We start from the raw sequence: 22,367 nt of genomic DNA on the forward strand, positions 1-22,367 counted from the left end.
TCTATTACCCTCACCCTCCACAATAAAAAAAGCTAAGAGGTCTTCCACAAGCCCATTCCTGGGCCCAAAGCCACACAAATGCAGGGCTCAAGATAGCTATTGATGCTTCTCCTTTAATCTGCTACGTGGTGAGATTGAAGGTAGTTAAACATGATCGGGGTAAGCATGACCTTTCCCTACCATACTCAGGTCTGCAATGGGCCACCCACAGCTTCTTTCAGAGTACAGGGGCATGGGCGCTCGCTCTCTTTCTCCTTCCTCTGATGCAGCTGGCAAGGATACATCAATGCTATGGCTGCCTGTAGGGCTTTCCTTCTCTGGGCAGAGTGTGATCCATTTCTCTGCCACCCCTGCCCTTGTGCTTTAGAGAGGAGCAGAGCCCGCTTGTAGGAAGGACCTTAGGTTCGCAGCTCTGCGGGGGTATCTGGCTGCCGGCACGGGTGGCTCACTTGGAATGCCTCTAGCTCCAGAAGGGCTTTATTGATTCTGGTGATCGTGGGGTATGGAGCCAGGTCCACTTTAAATCTACAAAGAGAAGAGAGATGCAGCCAGATACTCCCAGCTAGGCAGTCCAGCAGCAAGCACTAAGGGGGAGTTCTACAGAATCCCTGCTCCACGGACCCAGGGCAGCACGATCAGCACACAGCTCCAGAAGAGTCAAGCAGATCATCTGGCAGATCGGGGCCTAGTCTGCACCAGGAAAAAAGTTGTGTTCTGATCATGTGTTAGCTAAGCTCACCCCTAGGATCTACCTTGGCCTGCTAATGTGTGAAAGCAGCCGTGTCTTCACTAGGATTTTACCACCTGCATGTTACATTGTGTTGGTTAGCATGGGGCGAGAAACACACCTTTTTTCCTAGAGTGGATACCCCCACTGGTCTTACAGCCACTTTTTTTTTTTTTTAAATAAGGTTGCCAGTCATGGTATCCAAATATCTTCTTTCTCCTTTAGTGTGCAATGCTGCAGTTCTGGCTGCAAGAGGCCCTTTCAATAAGGGCTTCTACTAGCCCTAAGAGGCTGTGTTTCCCATGCTTTCTGCATAGGTGGGGACACAGAATCAGGCCTGTCTAAGCTCATGTGGGTGCAGCTGCCAGTCTTGCTCTGGGGGCCTTAGGGAAGAAATCCCAGCTCCTCACTTTTGTGAGCCCTCAAAAGATACAGGGTTTTGGAAATGAAAAAATCATGAGGAGAAGAATACCCCGATAGAGATGTGGGGGCAGGCGGAGGGAGTGCTATCCCAATTTGCTTGAGCATCAGCAGGAGAGAGGTCAGGCTTGGCCATCAACTAGGCCTCTGGTGCAAGAAGTGGGGTCTAATGGGGCTGACCAGCCTTCATTTACCTCTCAGCATTGTGAACCTGAGGGACCAAGCACAAGTCAGCCATGGAAACCTGCAGTGAAGGAAAGAAAACTGGTCAAAGCAATTCAGAACCCCACCCTACTGCCCAGGGCACTGGCTGGTGCTACAGATTGTCAGGCCCATTTTTTCCCCAAAAGGCCCTTCTCAGCACTCGCCCTGTTATGTACAGTTCTGACCCTATAGTGGGCCCTATGAAGAGCAGGAGGCTGCCTCCCACTCCAGCTCCTTACAGGGCCTGGAACAGCAGTGGGTGGTTGTTTCAATTTCAAGCTATAGCTACACCCACCCAATACATGCCAGTGCAGGAGAGATGAACCACTGACAGATGAAAATGGTTGTACATGTTTATGTTCAGTGTTTACTTTCCACTGGCACCAGGTGTTACCAAAATGAAAGAGGAGGGGCCTGACTGGCTCAGGGGGATGGGATACAAAGCTTTTTACTTCTAGGGCAGCTGCCCCAGTGCTGCCTGGAACAGTAGTGACCATAAACTGTTACTCTCTGATGCCTTTTGGGGGCTTGTAGGCTCTCGATCCAGTTTCTAGTGGGATGGGTGTTGCCATGTTGAAACTAAGCTTGTTTGTTTCTTCCACATTGGAAGGAGGGCAGTTATTCTTTTACCAACTTCCATGCAGCATGAAAAAGTTGAATTGGGAGCTCTGGGGCTGCACAGAAGGTCTCCCTCTCTGCAAGCAGGCTCAGTTGCTGGGCATGCAGACAATGCAGAACGGAACCCTTGGAGTCACTTGCAGCTGCTAATCATTGGCCCCAGGAGAACTGCATGGTTATGCACCATGGGGACCAATTCATTAGGACAGCACAGCACCATGAGATTCCTAGGGCAACTCTGCCACTGAGCAAACAAATCCAGGTGCCCCTCCAAAGAGGGAGCAGACAACCAGTTGGGGACATAGGCACTGACTCCCTGGGTGCTCTCGGGCTGGAACACCCACGGGGAAAAATTGGTGGGTGCTAAGCACCCACCAGCAGCTCCCCGCCTCACCCCCACATCCCAGCTTGTCTCTGCTCTGCCTCCACCTCCTCCCCTGGGCACACCGCGCGCCTGCTTCCCCCCCTGGCTCCCAGCATTTGCACCACGAAACAGCTGATTTTCACAGCAAGCTCTGGGAGCCAGGGGTAAAAGCGGACATGTGGTGCACCCAGGGAATAGGTGGGAGTGGGGTGGGGATTTGGGGAAGGGGCAGGGAGCGGGTGGAGTTGGGGCAGAGACTTTAGGGAAGGGGTTGGAATGGGGGCGGGGCAGGTGCAGGAAAAGGGTGGAGTAAGGGTGGGGGCAGGGGCGGAGGGGCGCGAGCTCCCACCGGCACCAGGGAAAATTGGTGCCTATGGTTAGGGACGTAGAGTTGGATCCGTGATAAGTGAACCTCTCATTTGCATTGCAGTAGCTTCAAGAGGAACCGACCAAGGCCCTATTGTGCTTGGCTGTATGTGTACACACACACAGTGTAACGGATAGTTCCTACACTACAGAGCTTACAACCTAAATAGGACGGACTGGGACAGGGGGGAAGTATTACTATTTCCATTTTAGAGATGGAAAACTGAGGCATAGAGAGAGTAGTGACTTGCCCAGGGCAGATACTGGGCAGAGCCATGAATTTACCCAGATTTCTTCATAGAAATATAGGACTAGAAGGGAGTTGAGGAGTCATCAAATCCAGCCCTCTGTACTGAGGCAGGAACAAGTAAACTTAACTTCCCTAACAAGTTATCTAGCCTGTTCTTAAAAAACTCCAGTGATGCGGATTCCCCAGCCTCCCTGGGTGGAGTAGAGTGGAGTGGGGGCAGAGTGCTATATAGGGGAGAAGCCTATTCCAGAGTTTAACTACCCTTATAATTCAAATTTTTCCCGTTATATCTAACCTAAATCTCCCTTGCAGTTTAAGCCCATTACTTCTTGTCCTACCTTCATTGGACATTAAGAACAGCTTCTTTATTACAGCCCTTAACGTAGCTGAAGACTGTTATCAGGTCTCAGTCCAGTGCCTTGGCTACCAAACCAAGCTTCCTTCCATGGGTTAATGGGGTGAAGCAACTGCAGGACTAGGACGTTAAGCTCAGGGACTGGGCAGCCACCTGAAGTGTCTCATACTTTCTGCTCTGGCTGGAAATGGTAGCAAAATGAGCTGTACTAGTTAGGCTGTTTGGTTTTCTTTAAAATGTAAGTGATAACGAGGTGCTGCGGTGGCAGGGCTGGAGACTGCACCCTGTGTCAATGGGCATCACCACAGCCACTGTGCCTGCTTGGACCAGGAGTGGCTACCTCCAAGGGGATTTAGTCCTTAAGACTTTAGCAAGATGGCCGCCAAAGAGGCTGGTTTGTGCTGCAAAGAGGTAGCATACAGACAGGGCCAAGCAAATGTCCCTTCTAGCCCATGGCTTTTTGCCATCCTCAGAGAGCTGGGTAAGGGAGAGCTGTCTTTCTCCTGTGTGAAATGCAATGAAATGGTTACTCCCCAAAGGAGGAGGAACTAGGGAAGGAGAGCAGGTAATGGGTTGAGTCGGATGCTTGCAGCCCTGCTTCCTATGAAGAGGCCCAGAGAATGTTCTGTCTGCATATACCTTGAGCACAGGGTGTGGTTGTGCTGTGACTCCACAGCCTCTATGCCCAAAGCCAGTCCCAGATAAATGCTAGGCTATCCATGCCTTCTGCAAGCTGTGCTGTCTGATCTCCTTACCTCATCCCCAATGCAATAGCGCCCAGCAGTGTGCTGCAGGATCTGCTCCAGAGCTGCAGAAAGAGACAGTGCATTGGGTCAGGAATCAGCAACTCTCACTTTCAGCAGCTTAAAGGGGAGTGGTGCTAAATTGCCATCAGCCTTTTGGACTGAGTGTTGTGAACCAAGGTACCCTGAGTTGGGCTAGAAGGAAGCAACCCAGGGCAGCACTTATAGGGAAGGAGACTCTCACTGGAGCTGAGGAAGGAGGGTGCTTTGGGACTCAGCCATTTTGGACTCAAGATGGTTTCAAAAGGACAAAATAGGCTTCCTATTCTTCTCCTTGCCTCCGCTGTTAGTGGCAGGGAGAAGGGCTTCCCTATACGAAGAGACTAAAGAGCAGAACTGGAAAGAAGAAGAACAGGAAGGTTCAGGATACAGAGATATAAACTGAGTGAAGCAGGGAGGGCCAGTCACTCCTATTGCCCTATCTCAGGTCAGTGGAACAAGGAGGCCCAGAGCGAAATTAAAGGCAACTTATTGAGAGGAAATAAAAATGGTATTTTATGCCTACTAGAATTAACCCGTGGGACACTCTGCCATGGATATTGAGGCAACAAGCTTAGTACTATTTAAAATAAAAGGGCTGTACACTTTATATGAATGTAAAAGGCATCTGCTGTGACAGCTGGGATAAAAGGTTAAGTGTTGTCAGTCCTCATGTGTCAGAGTGTGAGCTGACTGCTACAGGGGTCAGGAAGGAATCCCCTCCTCCCGGTTTCCAGATGCAGCATTGAGCTTCCTCTGGAGCATCAGATATTTAACCACTGCTGGATGTGAGATTCAGGGTCAGATGGGCCCTTGGTCTGCTCCAGCATGGCAGCAGATGATACCACAGATGGCTCATTGTTCTGTTCCTGTGCAGTAGAAAGTAGGACTTTGGACCAGATCGCCCACCAGACTGCTCATCCAGTGCTTTGTGCTATTCGCAGACGCACTGATTAATTCAGTGCAGACGTACCTTTGAAACCACATGTGATATTGTGTTGAGCCCATTCCATCTTCTCTCCCACTTGTTTCAGGAAAGTCAGGTTCTGAGGAGGCCAAAGAGTCCCCAAATTAGCTTGATCCAGCAGGCTGTAACTTGCCACAGGCCACACACAAAACAGGGTCATCTGGGATTAGATGGTGTCAATCCCTAATCCCCAGTCCTAAATTCAGCCCTTTGGGTCACTAGAGGTTTCAGTCTCTCAACCACAGACCCACACATCCCAGTTCTTTCTCAGAGTTGCCCTTCCTACGAAACATCACTCCTTTGCCTGGGGCTCTCTCTGCAGGGGCGGCTCTGTTTTTTGCTGCCCCAAGCACGGCAGTCAGGCAGCCTTCGGTGGCATGCCTGCTGGCGGTCCACTGGTCACTCGGATTCAGCGGCGTCTCTGCAGGTGATCTGCTGGTCCTGTGCCTTTGGCAACCCGACGCTGAATTGCCACCGAAGCCGTGGGACCAGCGGACCTTCCGCAGGCATGCTGCCGAAGGCTCCCTGATTGCCGCCATCACAGTGACTGGCAGGCCAGTGCTGCGCTGGTGCCTGGAGCCATCCCTCTCTGCCCCCTGCCAAGAGGCGCTAACCCCTGCAACTGAAACCTACTGCGCTGCTTGTAAATTCAGCTCTTCTTGAATAGAAGCCCTGGGGAACCATGGACATTTCTCAGTGTCAGAGCATGTGGTCTTTGCAGGAAGTGCCTTGCTGTTTTCAGTCAGCAAAATAGGTAGATGCTGCTAACTATGCTGAGCCTGGATTCGATCCTATGCCACTGTCTGTGTGAGATCTGCCACTCTGTTGCCCATCAGCAGTTTCAACAGAATGATACTGTCACAATCTTTGAGAGACACAGACAGCTAGAAACCCAATCTGGAAGTCCCATCTGCCTGTTTGTGACAGGACAGTACCTGCAGGGGCTGAATGCCAGAAACAATGTGATCCGAAATCATCCGGGCTTGGGCTCTCTTCTTCAGATCTTGAGGCAGCAGCCTGGGGTTAGGCCGGGTCTCTTCCAGGTACTGAATTATGGCCAGCTGCAATGAGCAAGGAGACATGGGTGAGATACTGGAGGGCTAGGGAGGGGAGCCAGTCCCATTGCATGGCAAACAAGCAGGAGTTAAAGACAGATTTCCTGTCTGAGGTCTGGCCCCTTCTGATCAGAGGTTACCACCATACAAAATAGTGTCCTTTTGTGATGTGGAAAAACTTCCCTGAAGAAACTTGGTGGAGCACTCCTGGCTCACCTCTCAAGTGATCTCTCTCCCTGGCAGAAGCTACCAAAAGACAAATTACCCAGGAAAAGGTGGGATTCTGAGACAGCAGTTGAGCTGTGATCACTAATATCAGGTGCCTTTGTGCCTGATACACAGTAATCTCTCAGCTGAAGAGGAAGACAACTTCCCATGGCAGTCTCCCTGCAGGCGCTGCTTGCTATACACTTCCCAGCCGGGATCATTTTCTGTGCTCTCTAACCCAGAGACCAGGCACTCTGTGGGGGCAAAGTCCTTCCTGTGGGCAGCAGGACACAGTAAATGATTAATGGGCAGAGCTGGCTGGGCTACTCACCGACTGAGACAAGATGATGCCATCGATTTTCAGAGCCGGGACCTGCTGCATTGGATTTACTGCCTGGAATTCAGTAGAAAACTGGAGAGAAGACACTGGGATTACTATACTGTACCCAAGAAGAGCCAACTAATCCTCTCTGAAAGGGAAAACCTCAAGGGTCCCACAGCTCTGTATATTCTCTCTCCACATCTGATTGTTTGGTAGGAGTGTGGGCCAGTGCTACCTTGTCTCCCAATTCCCCTGCTCGCAAATGGATTTGCAATCTTGCTGTCTCTGATACTGCTAAAACCCTGAGGTTTCTCCACTACGTTTTCTCCTTGGCTCTTTCCTCTGCTTCAGTCCTAATGGTCCTGGTACATTAGACCCTCCTTTGGGCACCAGGAGGCACTCCTGTTGGAGCCTAGGGTTCACTCCAGGTGCATTACTCCCACATTATCCATTGACCCAAGTGACAAGGCAAGATCCATCCCCGATCCCCCCAGCAGTGCAACTGCAGTATCATTCTCGGCCTGGCCATGTTGTCATATGCAGATTCCTGCCTCAATGGTGCTGCAGGGCTACCTGTGCTCCACTCAGTCAGTCTCTACAGTGTTGTTCAGGCATCTCCATGACAAATGCCTCCATTTTCTGGTGCCACCCATCCACAACCCAGGACTCTACTTGGAAATAGCAGCACCCTGCTTTTATTGCCACCACCTTATGAGCTTGGTTCCCCCATGCCGACTGAAGGCAGAGGGCCTGCCTGCAGCCTCCTGGATAATGTCAGGCACAGACATCAGAGAGGGAAGGAAACTATTAGATCTCATGCAATCTGTCTCGCTCACACTCCCTCCTGGGGGCTAAGTCAGGATGGTGAGTTTCCCTAGCATGCTGTCCAGTTCTAGTTTTAAATCCCCCAAGCAATAGAGCTAATGCCCCTTCCCATGGAGAGACAAGTACATGGCCTGATATATGAGTTTCAGGAGATTTTCTTGATCTCAGCCTATGCTTAAGTCAACGCTAGGAAGGGAGGGAGTTAGGGATGCTGAAGAGGTCAGAGGCAACAGTTATCTATGGAAAAAAGTCTGGAGTGAGACAGACAACATAGATCCCATTTTTTTTACCCTCTGATAATCCTGGGCTGCCAAATTTCTAGTGATGCCTAGGCTTAGCCTGTGTGCCAGCTTAGGGGGAGGCTGACTGTAGTTGCCCTCTTACCTGCTGTCCCCCATCCTTCAGGAGGTTCACTGGTTCCTGATCATAGGCAATTCCCTTCAGAGCCAGTGCTAGCGGAAACACAACACGTAGATTCAGAGAGGCATAGTGAGCCAGAAAGCTAGGTTCCAAGGAAAATGGGCTTATACAGTTTTAAAATCTCTATTGAAGACAGTGTAAAAACAAAACAAGAAACCTCTTTCCCTTCAGAGTGGTTGTTTTAGATCTCCTGTGGAAGACAGTGCCTCTGTCATGCAGTGCCCCCTAATACTTTGCTGGGACACTGAGATCAGTACTAACACCCTATTGAATTACCCCCATTATGCCCTGCATTACAGCACCTTGGGCTGTAGGGTCAGTGGTAGCTCACAAGGGAGATTGCCCTGTGTCACCCAGGTGACTTTTGGCAAAACCTTGTTTTAACTTGTCCCCATCCAAATACCGAGCAAGCCCCACCCTGCTTAACTTGCAGGATCGGATAAGATCACATACTTCGAGGTGGTATCACTGCAAGCACAGAACACGGGGCCGCTCTAAAGAATGTGGGAGATGAAGGCATCTGGATTACATTAGCTTTATGAAGGAAGTATGTCCCTCTAACTAGCTCTAGAGAGTGTCTGGGGAAAAATGGAACTACTGAGGGCAGGGGGGGAGCCATCCAGAGCCCACTATTGAGAGGCCAGGGCTGAGAAGAAAGGACAACAGAGATCCCCCCTTATTCTACCAAAGGTGGGTAGATGGTTAAAAGTTTGTAACAAACATGAAATATTCTTTCAATCCCAGTAAGTATCTTGTCTGCCCATTGCCGCTCCAGTTTCAATGGGGTACATGAAACGGTTATTCTCTTGATTCCCTACTAGCCTTCCCCTCCACCAAATGCAAATTGATTCTGGTGTTTGCTCTCTCCTCCCCGTAGAGAAGTGACGGAAACCCAAAGTCACTGTTTTTTCAGTTGCATGTCTGCTGATCTCTCTCTCACTCAGTAGGTCACTGATTAGTTTGGTTAGTGAAAGGAGTTAGTGTTCAAGAAAGGTGGTGGGGTTGAAAGTGCCAGAGCAAAGAAGAATTAAACACCAGATCTTACCAATTCTCACTCTCCAGGAGCAGGAACTTCGGAAATAACTATAAAGAACTGGCTAAGAGGAGAGAGAGGAAAGCAGATTACATGATGGTAATGCTAGCAGTTTTTCAGCGAGAGGGAAGCATTTTTCCTTCTGACCCTTTGAAAATTTGATCAATTTTGATGCATTTCAACAAGGATACAAGTCAGGTGAGTTTGGGTCCTGCAAAATGTCTTTCTTTGTCACTTTCAGATGTGGGCTTCTTTATCATGCCATTGATTTTTAAAGTAAAATTCCCTTTTGTGTACAGTGAGAAGCTCCATTTGAAACCTCAGTGGCATGAGCCAGCCCTTTGAGCCATTCACCGACACGCATGTTCCCAATGTGGAACAGAAGCTTCTCATCCAAGCGAGTGCTGAGAGCGCAGGGAAGTGAATCTCTAGTTTAACTATTGAACCAAGGAACCTCCCAGCCAGGAACGGCGCCAGGGTTTTTGGCGCCCTACGCAGGGGTTCTTCCGCGCTCCCGGTCGGCGGTGGCAATTCTGTGGCAGGGGGGTCCTTCCGCACTGCCGGTCTTCGGGGCACTTCAGCGGCGGGTCCTGGAGCGAGTGAAGGACTCGCCGCAGAATTGCCGCTGGAGACCCAGAGCGCGGAAGGACCCCCCGCCGCCGAGAGCCGCAAAGTGCCGCCCTCCCAAATCCTGGTGCCCTAGGCGACTGCCTACTTCGCCTAAATGGAAGCGCTGGCCCTGCTCCCAGCTGCTTTAAACCCTTTGGATCTCACCCTTCCAGAGGAATCCATGGTCTGTGTATGCAGTTCACTCCAAAGAGTGAAAGCCACGTGGCCCTGCCTTCTCTTTTCAGTCAGCTGGGGTGGGGGAAGGCTTGGCCCCTACAGCCAATGAGAAAAGTGCCAGAATCCAAATTCTTCATAGCTTCCTGTGTTCAGAATGTCGGGGACCCGAACTCAGACAGCGAGGTTCGTTGTCTGACCGCAAAGGAGACAGGCAACACCAGCAGTTAGGAATGTAGGGGAGTTAAAAACAGACAGAGAACAGAACCAGGAAATGAATACAGGGAGGCTGGCTCCTTATCAGCTCTTCAGAAGAACTGCTCCTAACACAGCACAGCTGGTACTATGCCAGGAATGCAGCCGCTCTCTTATCTCACTTTTTCCCAGCTCTTTATGAGACATGCTGCTTCTCGGTATTTTTCCACTCCAGGATTACCCAGAAACCTCTGTTAGTCTGACTTTGGTCAGGTTGGCATACCTGTTTTTGTGCTATATCTTCATTCAGGCCTAACAAGAAGATTCAGCAACGGGAACTGGAAGGATTCAGTTCTGTTGTGAGTGAATATGCTGTATCAGCCACACCTATAATTCTCTTTAGGCTGATATATTGAACCCATCACTGTGATATCTGGCTCTTGTCACGATGGATAAAATATTTATATAGAGACTTTTGGGTTGCTGGAAGCTGCAAGTGCAGAAATATAACTTGGTAGGATAATAAAAGGAGAGCCTGTTCTAAAAACAGGGTTTCTGTTATCACAAAGATGCCAGCTCTTCCGAGCAGGGACTGTCTTTGTGTAAAACTGGGAATACACTATGTAACATACAACAAAGGTTCCTCCTCTGTACACAAGGCTTGTTTGTATTTCTTATTAACAAATAATAAACCTCTAGCTACTTTGGAGGACCCCAAAGCACGTCAGAAAATGTTAATAAATTAACTCCACATGCCACCCCTTCTTCCTCCCCCCCAAAATGCAGTGTCATGATAGCCCCATTTTACAGAGGGGAATACTGTACCAGAGAGAGGAAGTGACTTGTCCATTGATTCCTGTGACAATGGCAGAACCAGAACTAAAACCCAGGAGTCCTGAGTCCCAGTCCTGTATCTAAGCACTAAATCATTTTCACAGCTCAATATTAGATTAATTTAAACTGTTTACAGAATGTAAATGTTTGACTAAATTATCCCAGCCAAAGTTCACCAGAGGAATGTTTGGTAGGAGGGCAGGGAAGGAAGGAATGCTGCAGTATTACCAGCTCTTGGGATTTTCCTGTGAGATTCATGCTTTTTGGTGATTTTCACAAAGCCTCAGCTCCTGAAGTCATAAGATTATGTGAAAATCTCAGTTTTCATTTTAAAAAATAGTAACTTTCTAGCCCTCGTGGTTGCAGATCAAATCTGGAAACCACAAACTCTAAGGAATCAAAAACCAGAAGGTAAAGAAAAAACATCCAAAATGTATTAATTTTGTTCATCTTTCTTTAGGACCTTGCTCAGAATTTTTGAACACTTGGAATTGGCAATATCTTCCCTTTGCCTCTCTGTTCCCTGGCTCTAACCTCCCAGTCAAGGAAGACATTTTCCTCCTTGTTCTCTCTCTATATTTCTGCAGTCTGCCTGATCATTTGTTAACTGAGTGCCATGCATGTAAACTGTGTCATGCTGATGACCTCACTCTTTAGCTTCAAGGCCCCTGAGGATGAGGGGAAAGCATCACATTTACTTTACAACTTAGGACCCTTTGTCACTTGAGACAGTGCCAGCTCAAGTTAACATTGCCTTTCAGAGATGTGAAAAGGCCAAGAAATTGGTCTGCACAGGGAGAGGGGAGGTGAAGAGAAGATCCGGGGCAGTAAGTCCTCCCAGTCACATGCTGGGTGTGCAGAAGTGCAATCAGATTCCAAAGAAGATTCATGACCCTAAGAACATTAGAATGGCCATACTGGGTCAAACCAAAGGTCCATCTAGCCCAGTATCCTGTCTTCCGACAGTAGTCAATGCTAGGTAACCCAGAGGTAATAAACAAAACGGGTAATCATCAAGTGATCCATCCTCAGCTTCTGGCAAACAGAGGCTAGGGACACCATCCCTGTCCATCCTGACTAATAGCCATTGTTGGACTTATCCTCCATGAATGTATCTAGTTCTTTTCTGAACCTTGTTATAGTTTTGGCCTTCACAGCATCTTCTGGCAAAGAGTTCCACAGGTAGACTGTGAGTTGTGTGAAGAAATACTTCCTCTTGCTTATTTTAAATCTGCTGCCTATTAATTTCATTTGGTGACCCCTAGTTCTTGTGTTATGAGAAGGAGTAAATAACACTTTCTTATTTACTTTCTCCACACCAGTCATGATTTTAGAGACCTCTATCAGATCCCCCCTTATTCGTCTCTTTTCCAAGCTGAAAAGTCTCAAGCATATTACTCTCTCCTCATGACTCCTTCACTGAGAAGAACCATTGACTCTTGTTTCTATTCACATCTCATTCTTTAGTGAGGAGGTCGGGAGTAGTATGGATAAAGAACAGAGCAGCTGATGGAGTCAGGACTCTTGCGTTCTATGCTTGGTTCTGCTTGTGGTGATGTAGCACATGACCTGGACATAACCTCTATGTGTGAAATGGGGCACGGGATGACAACTCTTACTTAACTAGGGGACTGTGAGACTTAATGCACTGATGGCTGTAAAGTGCTTAGAGAGCATCAGCTGGAAGAAGCAGCCAGTACAAAATACTACAGTGTGTTCCTGGTGACACTTATACCTTGGAACTTATTTCACTGGCTAATAACCTGACTCTTCCCCTCAAACTTTGCCCAGCTGAGGACCACATTGATAGCTGGGTAACAGCTGGAGGCTACATCCTACATGGTTTAAAATGGATCATATTGCAGCAGCTTACATCTTTAATAGGGGCATACAGCCCACACAGCATACAGGTTCCGTTATGCAGCAATACTTCTTAAGGCTCAGTGGGAACTTCTTGGCTCAACATGGAGCACCATGTGCCTGTGTCATAGGTCTCACCCCCACTCTGAACTCTAGGGTACAGATGTGAGGACCTGCATGGACACTTCTAAGCTTAATTACCAGCTTAGATCTGGTCTCGCTGCCACCATCCAGAATTTCTAAGTACCTGGATCACTCCCTTTCCCCTCAAAACCTTCCCCTCCCTGGGTAGCCTTGAGAGACTCCTCCACCAATTCCCTGGTGAGTCCAGATCCAATTCCCTTGGATCTCAAAAACAAGGAAGAGTTACTCCTTCCCCCTTCCTTCCCCCCACCCCACCAATCCCTGGTGAGTCCAGATCCAATTCCCTTGGATCTAAAAAAAAAAAACAGGGAAAAAATCAATCAGGTTCTTAAAAAGGCAGCTTTTAATTAAAGAAAAGAAAGGTAAAAGAAAACCCTCTGGGAGAGATTAGCATACCAGCTACTCTCACAGACAACAGATTCAAAACACAGAGGATGTTCCCCTGGGCAAAAATCTAGATAATGTTTTCGCCTCTTAGCTCAGAAAGCCGACACAAGAATACCCAAATTTGATAATTCCCTTAATGGTAAGACAAGTTACAAAGAAAATAAACATAAACCTGTTTATCCCCTTCTAAAACTTACTACTCTGATAAGAGGTTGTTTCCTTGATCTTTTTCACGCCAGCTGAAACTGAGGCCTGGTCTACACTACGCGTTTAAACCGAATTTAGCAGCATTAAACCGATTTAACCCTGCACCTGTCCACACAATGAGGCCCTTTATATCGATATAAAGAGCTCTTTAAACCAGTTTCTGTACTTCTCCCCGACGAGAGGAGTAGCGCTGAAATCGGTATTGCCATGTTGGATTAGGGTTAGTGTGGCCGCAAATTGACGGTATTGGCCTCCAGGCGGTATCCCACAGTGAGCTCTGGAAAGCAATCTGAACTCGGATGCACTGGCCAAGTAGACAGGAAAAGCCCCGCGAACTTTTGAATTTCATTTCCTGTTTACCCGAGCGTGGAGCTCTGATCAGCACGGGTGGTGATGCAGTCCCAAATCCAAAAAGAGCTCCAGCATGGACCATACGGGAGATACTGGATCTGATCGCTGTATGAGGAGACAAATCTGTTCCATCTGAGCTCCGTTACAGAAGACGAAATGCCAAAGCATTTGAAAAAAATCTCCAGGCTATGAGAAACAGAGTCCACAGCAGGGACTCAGCACAGTGCTGCGTGACAAGCGTAACGGAAAGCCAAAGAATCAAATGGATGCTCATGGAGGGAGGGAGGGAGGGAGTACTGAGGACTCAAGCTATCCCACAGTCCCTGCAGTCTCCGAAAAGCATTTGCATTCTTGGCTGAGCTCCCAATGCCTAAAGGGTCAAAACATTGTCCTGGGTGGTTCAGGGTCTATCTCGTCAATTTACACACACACACACCCCCGTGAAAGAAAAGGGAAAAAAATCGTTTCATGCCATTTTTCAATGTCACTGTATGTCTATTGCATGCTGCTGGTAGATGCGGTGCTGCGGCGCTGAACAGCAGCATCCCCGCCCCTTCCTTTCCTGATGGCAGATGGTACAAAATGGTGGAAAACCGTCATCATCCCGTGAGAGCTCCTGGCTGGCCTCGGTGAGGTCGGCCGGGGGTGCCTGGGTAAAAATGGGGATGACTCCCTGTCATTCCTGGCAGATGGTACAAAATGTTGGGTAACCGTCCTCATCATAGCAGCTGGAGGATGAGCTCCATCGCCCCACCCCCCGCCCCTTCGTGTCTAAAGAAAAGATTCTGTACTCCCTGGACTATCATAGCAGCTGGAGGCTGCCTCCCCCTCATTTTATCTCACTAAAAAGTCAGTGTTTCTTATTCCTGCATTCTTTATTACTTCATCACACAAATGGGGGGACACTGCCATGGTAGCCCAGGAGGGGTGTGGGAGGAGGGAAGCAACAGGTGGGGCTGTTGCAGGGGCACCCCCTAGAATGGCATGCAGCTCATCATTTCTGCAGGATCTCTGGGGCTCTGACCTGGAGCGGCTGTACTCTCTGAGTCTCTAGTAGACTTGCCCCATATTCTAGGCAGGACTGACTCTATTTTTAGACAAAACATAAAGAAGGGAATGACCTGAGGAGTCATTCCCATTTTTGTCCATGCGCCCCCAGCCGACCTCAGCGAGGCCAGCCAGGAGCCCCCATGACAGCAGCAGATGGTACAAAATGATTGATAACTGTCATCGCCAATTTCCAATTGCAAACAGTACAAAATAATTGATAACCGTCATCTCATCACCTGTTTAAAATGGCAGACTGTGCAATAGGGATGGTAACCATCTCTGCTACCTTACAAAGGCAAATGAATGCTGCTGTGTAGCACTGCAGTACCACCTCTGTCAGCAGCATCCAGTATACATACGGTGACAGTGACAAAAGGCAAAACAGGCTCCATGGTTGCCATGCTATGGCATCTGCCAGGGCAATCCAGGGAAAAAGGGCATGAAATGATTGTCTGCCGTTGCTTTCACGGAGGAAGGATTGAGTGACAACATTTACCCAGAATCACCTGCGACACTGTTTTTGCACCATCATGCACTGGGATCTTAACCCTGAATTCCAATGGGCGGGGGAGACTGCGGGAACTATGGGATAGCTATGGGATAGCTACCCAGAGTGCATCGCTCCAGAAATCAATGCTAGCCTCGGAACATGGACGCTCACCACCGAATTAATGCGCTTAGTGTGTCCACATGCACTTGACTTTATACAATCTGTTTTACAAAACCGGTTTATGTAAAATCGGAATAATCCCGTAGTGTAGACATACCCTGAAACTGACTAAAGGAAACTTCCCTCCTTCCTTTTGAAACATCTTGTTCCCCCATTGGTTCCTCTGGTCAGGTGTCAGCTAGGCTAGGTGAACTTCTTAACCCTTTACAGGTAAAAGAGGCATTAACCCTTAACTATCTGTTTATGACACCCTGCAACCCTGTTTCCCTCTAAGTGTCACTTCTTCCCGGGCTTTCACTGATACCTATATGTCTCAGGCTGTATCAGCCAGACTAGACTCTTTGTATCCTGACCATTTGTTGATTCCAACCGCAACACTGTAACAGCCCTGTGTGCATTACCTGCCTCAGTACAGCAGCCCTGGCAACAATGGATAAGGTAGGATTAGAGAGGGGAAAAGTGTTCCTCTGAGGTATGCCCAAGGGTTGGAAACCCATCTGAAACTCTCCACCTGTGCTTTGTTAGATTATAATTTATCATCAGATCATAACCCAAAAGAACAGAATAAATCACTCAGCTCTTAATCATCCAATACATGTGCAGAAGTTTCACTACTATAGGTCACGGGAGAGGAAAATATACCAAATATACCATATATTGTAATTTATGATAGTTCTATATCATTTGCTGCACATGATGTTTAAACTCTGATCCAAATTCCTTGCCCTTCCCACAAACACACATGCCATCTGGTGGGATGCCTCTTGTTAAATGTTGAAATCCAATCTGATCACTTACAAAATCTTCTGTGTTCTGCAGCTGTCCTTATACTAAGCAGTTTATTTCTTTCCTGGAGACTTTTACGTGGAGGCACTGGATACTAACTTAGGTCTCGGTCCTGCAAGTTGTTCTACCTGGACAAAGTCCAAGTGAAGTCAGTGTGGCTCTGCAGAGGCATAGGGTTCTGCCTGTTTAGGACATACTGCAGGACTCAGAGTTTAAACTGAATCCAGGGATTACTTACATCTGATCAAGGGGCCACAATTTCAGCCCATCTTCTATAAAACGTGTGGGGTTGAGGGTAGCTACAACCCTGCCTGAAAATGCACAGTGTGCATTTCAGATGCCTCTGAATTAACCTGAAGATCCTCCAGCTGAAGCTGCATTATCTGTAGGAGAAATAGGAACTTCTCTTTGTGCAGCCAGAGTAAAAGAAAAAGCCCCAATTCTGCTCTCTGTCTCTGGTCCCCAGTAGCAGTAAATACCTTCACTAAGGCAGTACTCATCTTGCACTTTCAGCTCCGCTCTGTTCTGTTTCCGCCGCTGAATAAACAGAAGTCACACAGATGCTAACATTGCATTGGCTGACGCATCCTCCCTCACGTGCTTTCTATAGGTCTGTTACTGCTGCCAGTCTTATTCAGATGAGACCCCAGGCATGCTTCGAAATTTGCTGGGATTCTGGGAGTCGTAGTTCTAGATGCTTTTCCATGTCTTAAAGCATCTCGATTGGATAGTTTTATGCCCAAAGTTTAGATTTTTGTAAGGAGAAAAACATTTTAAAAATCCTCATATTAACTGAAACGTTTTAATATTATTTTCTAAAATTTCAATGAAGAATTTGAATGTAAACATCCGCCCCAAAGTAATTGCAACGCTGAGAGTGTAGCATACAGTTCAAAAACCAGAAAGTGAATCTGGCTAGCAATAAAAGTAAATCTGATCGATTAAGTACTATTGTATAGGCATGACAAACTTTGCAAGTGCTGTGTGTGCCCAGCTGATATGTGTGTGAGCAGTGGAAGGGCAGTCACTGGGTGTGTCTGTCAGTGAATGGGGATGGGCAATGAATGTGCACATACTGTGGGCACACATAAGATGTGTGTGTTGTGTGGGGTCTGTCAATGAATGGGGGCAAGTAGTAGGTGTGCCCATGATGTGCACATGAGCTGTGGCTGTTTGTAGACAGCACAGTTACCGTGTATGTGGTCTGTCAGCAAATGGGGGCAGTGAGTATGCGCGGTGGGGCCAGGCAATCATTGGGGGGGGGGGGAAGTCTGTCAGTTAATGGGCCTGCAGGGTCATGGGCAGGGCATTCATGGAGTGTCTGTGGGGTTCTGTCAGTGAATGGGAAGTGGCAGTCCCAGGGTGTCTGTCAGTGAAGTAGGGCAGGCAGAGCAGTGTTGGGGTGTCTGTGGGGTTCTGTCAGTGAATGGGGAGTGGCAGTCACAGCCTGTCTGTCAGTGAAGGAGGGCAGGCAGAGCAGTGTTGGGGTGTCTGTGGGGTTCTGTCAGTGAATGGGGAGTGGCAGTCACAGCCTGTCTGTCAGTGAAGGAGGGCAGGCAGAGCAGTGTTGGGGTGTCTGTGGGGTTCTGTCAGTGAATGGGGAGTGGCAGTCACAGCCTGTCTGTCAGTGAAGGGGGGCAGGCAGGGCAGTGTTGGAGTGTCTGTGGGGGTCTGTCAGTGAATGAGGAGTGGCAGTCACAGGGTTTCTGTCTGTGAATGGGGGAGCGGGCAGGGCAGTGTTGGGCTGTCTGAGGGGTTCTGTCAGTGAATGAGGAGTGGCAGTCCCAGGGTGTCTGTCAGTGAAGGGGGGCAGGCAGGGCAGTGTTGGGGTGTCTGTGGAGTTCTGTCAGTGAATGGGGAGTGGCAGTCACAGCCTGTCTGTCAGTGAAGGGGGGCAGGCAGGGCAGTGTTGGGGTGTCTGTGGAGTTCTGTCAGTGAATGAGGAGTGGCAGTCCCAGGGTGTCTGTCAGTGAAGGGGGGCAGGCAGAGCAGTGTTGGGGTGTCTGTGGGGGCTCTGTCAGTGAATGGGGAGTGGCAGTCCCAGGGTGTCTGTCAGTGAAGGGGGGCAGGCAGAGCAGTGTTGGGGTGTCTGTGGGGGCTCTGTCAGTGAATGGGGAGTGGCAGTCCCAGGGTGTCTGTCAGTGAAGGGGGGCAGGCAGAGCAGTGTTGGGGTGTCTGTGGGGGTCTGTCAGTGAAGGGGGGCGGGGAGGGCAGTGTTGGGGTGTCTGTGGGGGTCTGTCAGTGAATGGGAGTGGCAGGCAGAGCAGTCAAGGGGTGTTTGTGAACGGGGGGCGGGCAGGGCAGTCACGGGGTGTCTAGAAGGGTCTGTAAGTGAAAGGGGGCGGGCAGGGCAATCGCGGGGTGCCGGCTGGGCGCGGAGGGAGGTGACGGGTCCCCACCGTTTCCTTTCACGCTGCGCAGGGTCCGTTCTGTGGCATTTCCGACCTGTCTCTCGCTTCACCCTGCCACCAGCCGGGGTGACGCTTTGGCCCCGGGCGCGGAGAACTACAACTCCCACGATGCCCTGCGAGGGAACCAGACTCCGCTTCCCGCCATGCCCTACGGCGCGGACTCCCTTTCCCTTGATGCCGTGCGCGGTGGTGCCCGGCTGCCGGCGCCTCCCTCGTGCCGGGGCGCAGATGACGCTGGCGGTGGGGTGCTGCCAGGCCGAGTCGGGGCCGCGCTGCGGGGGGCTCCGGCAGCGCCGACCTCGCAGGCCCGCCGGCGAGCCGAGCCGTCCCTCTCCTCCTCCGCGGGCCTGGGCTCCCCTGGAAGCTCCAGTCGGGGTCTGGGCCCCGCTGGCCTCCATCACCCTCCTCAGCTTCGCCTCCCGCTTCTACCGCCTGTGCGAGCCGCCGCACGTCTGGTGAGGGGCGCGACGCTATGGCAACGGGGGTGGGGCTGGCGGTCAGGCCGCGGGAGGGAGGCGGAGTCATGGCTGGGTCGGTCAGGGGCCCAGTGCCGGGTTTAGGAGCCGCTTGCCCGCGTGGGGAATGAATGGGGGTTTGGTGAGGCGCTGGCGGCCCCGTGGGGTTGGGGCAGCGACAGGCGCCTGCCCGCGGCTGTGTGGCTGGCTGGGCCTTGGGAGTGGGGCAGGGGGATGGGGCGCAGCTCTCCGCTCGCCCCGCTGACAGTCGTCACGTAGCGGGTCAGCATCCCGCAGCTGGTGGCTAGTCATGCCCCATGGCCTCGCTGATTGAGTATGTGAGCCCCAAGGGATGGGATGGGATGGGGTGAATAACGTGGAGGTCATGGCCAGCAGGGACACTTCCAGGTAGGGGATGCTCAGCGCCGGATTTACACTTTACATGCTTCTAGGCACAGCATCTTCAGCAGTCCCCGGCCTACATGTGTTCCGTTGAAAAAAAAAACAAACCTTTTGACCCATTTTAATTTTTAGGTGCCTCTGGAATGCCGGCCCTCCTACGCATGTGCCTTCTGTGCCTAAATGGAAATCCGGCCCTGGGGATGCTTGTGGGGCATAGCTGAAGGGGTCAAGACAAGGGGGGCGTGGCAGAGAGGAGACTTAGCCAGCAAATTGTAGTGAGCTCAGTGAATGAGACAGCTGTGGTGAGTTGCTGGGAAAAGAGGCTCCTACCACCTCCTGTGGTGGGAGGTTGCTTTTGAAGGCTCTCCTGTCCACACTGTCTCTGGAACAATTGTCTGGAAAGATCCATCCTCCATCAGTCTGTTTAGTCCCTATGGAGACTGATTGAAGCACTTGTGAGTGTGGATGCCAAGTGCATTTCAATTGGGGAATAAACGTTATATAACACGATAAATTGCGCTAGTGGAGACAAGGCCAAAGTGCTATATGAACATGGAGCTAGGCCATGTTCCTGGTGATAACTGTTTAGTTAGTTTATTATTTTAATGTAATGACAATGACATAAAAGAATAACTCTGTTGGGCTCTAGATGCTTTTCCTATTAATAAAAATACATTGCTACAGTCATTATGAAATTAAAATTATAATACCTAGCTCTTATAAAGTGCTTTTCATCATTATTCCCATTTTACAGATGGAGAAACTGAGGCAGCACATTTTCATGCATATGCTAATAACCAGTCAACAAGTATATTATAAAGTAAAATTTCTGATTCTTCACATTCCCCTTAAAAATCGCTGTGCCCAATCACCTCATCCCTCCCCTAATGCCTGCTCTTACAGGCTTTACATAAGAACAGCCATACTGGGTCAAACCAAAGGTCCATCTAGCCCAATATCCACTTTTCCAACAATGGCCAATGCCAGGTGCCCCAGAGGGAATGAACAGATCAGGTAGTCATCAAGTGATCCATTTCTTGTTGTCCATTCCCAGCTTCTGGCAAGCAGAGGCTAGGGACACCTCTACCCATCCTGGCAATAGCCACTGATGGACCTATACTCCATGAATTTATCTAGTTCTTTTCTGAACCCTGTTATTGTCTTGACCTTCACAACATCCTCTTGCAAGGAGTTCCACAGATCGACTATGCATTGTGTGAAAAAATACTTCCTTTTGTTTGTTTGAGACCTGCTGCCTATTAATTTCATTTGGTGACCCCTAGTTCGTGTGTTATGTGCAGGAGTAAATAACACTTCCTTATTTACTTTCTCTACACCTATCATGATTTTATAGACCTTTTATCATATAGCCCTTTAGTCATATCTTTTCCAAGCTTAAAAGTCACAGTTTTATTAATCTCTCCTCATATGAAAGCCGTTCCACACCCCTAACCATTTTTGTTGCTCTTTTTTTAACCTTTTCCAATTCCAATATATCTTTTTTGAGATGGGGCCACCACATCTGCACGCAGTATTAAAGATGTGGGCATGCCATGGATTTATATAGAGAAAATGTATTTTCTGTCTTATTTATCCCTTTCTTAATGATTCCCAACATTCGGTTTGCCTTTTTGACTGTCGCTGCACATTGAGTGGATCTTTTCAGAGAACTATCCACAATTACACCAAGATCTCCTTCTTGAGTGATAACAGATAAATTTAGACCCCATCATTTTATGTGTATAGTTGGGATTATGTTTTCCAATGTGCATTACTTTGCATTTATTAACACTGAATTTCATCTACCATTTTGTTGCCCAGTCACTTGGTTTTGTATGCATTTTTTTTTTGTAGTATGCCAGGAAGAACAGCTGATTTGGACTATTTCAGAAGGGGGAAGGGTTAGGATTTCAATGTCAAGGGTTCATTTGGTGAACGCCCTGCCAACAATTTTCTCTATTGTATACTGAGCAGGCTCCAATTTGACCCTCATTATGGTACAGGGAGAGAGATGTATATTAGGTAAGCAGCTCCCAGGCCATTTAGGGCTTAAGGGACAAAACTGACACCTTTAAACTCAATTTGACAGCCAGAAGGCAGCCAGTGTAGGTTCTGCAGCACTGGTGTGTTCATGGAGAGATATCTTGATTAATAAGGAGGCTGACCCATTTTCCATTAGCTCCAGCCTCCTAATGGATTTAACATGTAATCCCATGTTATGCATTTATCCAGTATAAAAGTGGCAAAAGATAGTCACTAGCAAAATAGACATCTATGAACATTTGATTATTTCCAGCTCCTGAGTACATCTCTCTTTTCTTTTTTTTAGTTGGGATGAAACTCATTTTGGGAAGATGGGAAGTTACTACATTAACCGGACCTTCTTCTTTGATGTCCACCCACCTCTGGGGAAGGTGAACAGCTCTCATCAGGTCTTGCGTACATTTTAGGAGGCAGTAGAATCCCCTGGTCATTGGAACAGTCCAACCAAAGCCTATTCCATTCTTCTGGTCAAAGTGTAGGATGAGCACCAGAGTTTTCTGGTTGCCCCTTCCTTGCTACCGTTGTCATCTATTTATTGTCAAGCTGAGAGGCTGTGACATGTGGCCCCCTCTTGAGGCCCCATCCTCTCTTTTCTCTTCCATGGAAAATCCCAAAAATATGGGAAAGTAAAGAGTGTGCTTAATGCTGGATGTTGAAAAGGAGAAAACGATTGGTCGTAAAACGTGTGAGTGCTTCTAGGGGAAATGAAGGTGTCTCCTTGTGGGAAGTTACAGATCCAGGCAGCTTCGCAGTTCCTACTAGCAGGAATGTGAACTAAGTGCTCTGTAAACCAGTGAACAATACTTCTTTTCTCAAAATAACATTTGAAAACAGCAGATTCTGAGCCAATCAGATCTTCATATCCAAGTCTATC

The 22,367-nt window shown here is 48.8% G+C and overlaps 2 protein-coding genes across 5 annotated transcripts in view; one reads left to right on the forward strand and one right to left on the reverse strand.

Annotated features, from left to right (window-relative positions):
• Positions 1-95: 95 nt before the first annotated feature.
• On the reverse strand, positions 96-16,767 carry GSTZ1 (glutathione S-transferase zeta 1). 4 transcript variants are annotated; one of them, XM_030559040.1, is made up of 9 exons: positions 16,662-16,767; positions 8,928-8,979; positions 7,847-7,914; positions 6,647-6,727; positions 5,989-6,114; positions 5,060-5,132; positions 4,060-4,112; positions 1,342-1,391; positions 96-525 (listed from the first exon to the last, which is right to left on the reverse strand). In XM_030559040.1, exons 1-9 carry the CDS (start codon positions 16,680-16,682, stop codon positions 399-401), a joined length of 651 nt encoding a protein of 216 aa, XP_030414900.1. In that variant the 5' UTR covers positions 16,683-16,767; the 3' UTR covers positions 96-398. The 4 variants fall into 4 exon arrangements, with proteins under 4 accessions (XP_030414900.1, XP_030414901.1, XP_030414903.1 ...); XM_030559041.1 differs by lacking the exon at positions 16,662-16,767 and adding an exon at positions 9,690-10,070; XM_030559042.1 differs by having other exon boundaries at positions 445-690.
• A 612-nt stretch (positions 16,768-17,379) lies between these two features.
• Positions 17,380-22,367, forward strand: part of POMT2 (protein O-mannosyltransferase 2) — a 42,555-nt gene continuing 37,567 nt past the window's right edge. The window contains 4 exon segments of the mRNA XM_030559721.1: positions 17,380-17,405; positions 18,655-18,790; positions 18,792-19,048; positions 21,780-21,864. Of these exon segments, the coding sequence (XP_030415581.1) occupies positions 17,380-17,405; positions 18,655-18,790; positions 18,792-19,048; positions 21,780-21,864 (504 nt within the window).

This window comes from Gopherus evgoodei, chromosome 4 (assembly GCF_007399415.2).
Source record: "Gopherus evgoodei ecotype Sinaloan lineage chromosome 4, rGopEvg1_v1.p, whole genome shotgun sequence".
Taxonomy (NCBI): domain Eukaryota; kingdom Metazoa; phylum Chordata; order Testudines; family Testudinidae; genus Gopherus; species Gopherus evgoodei.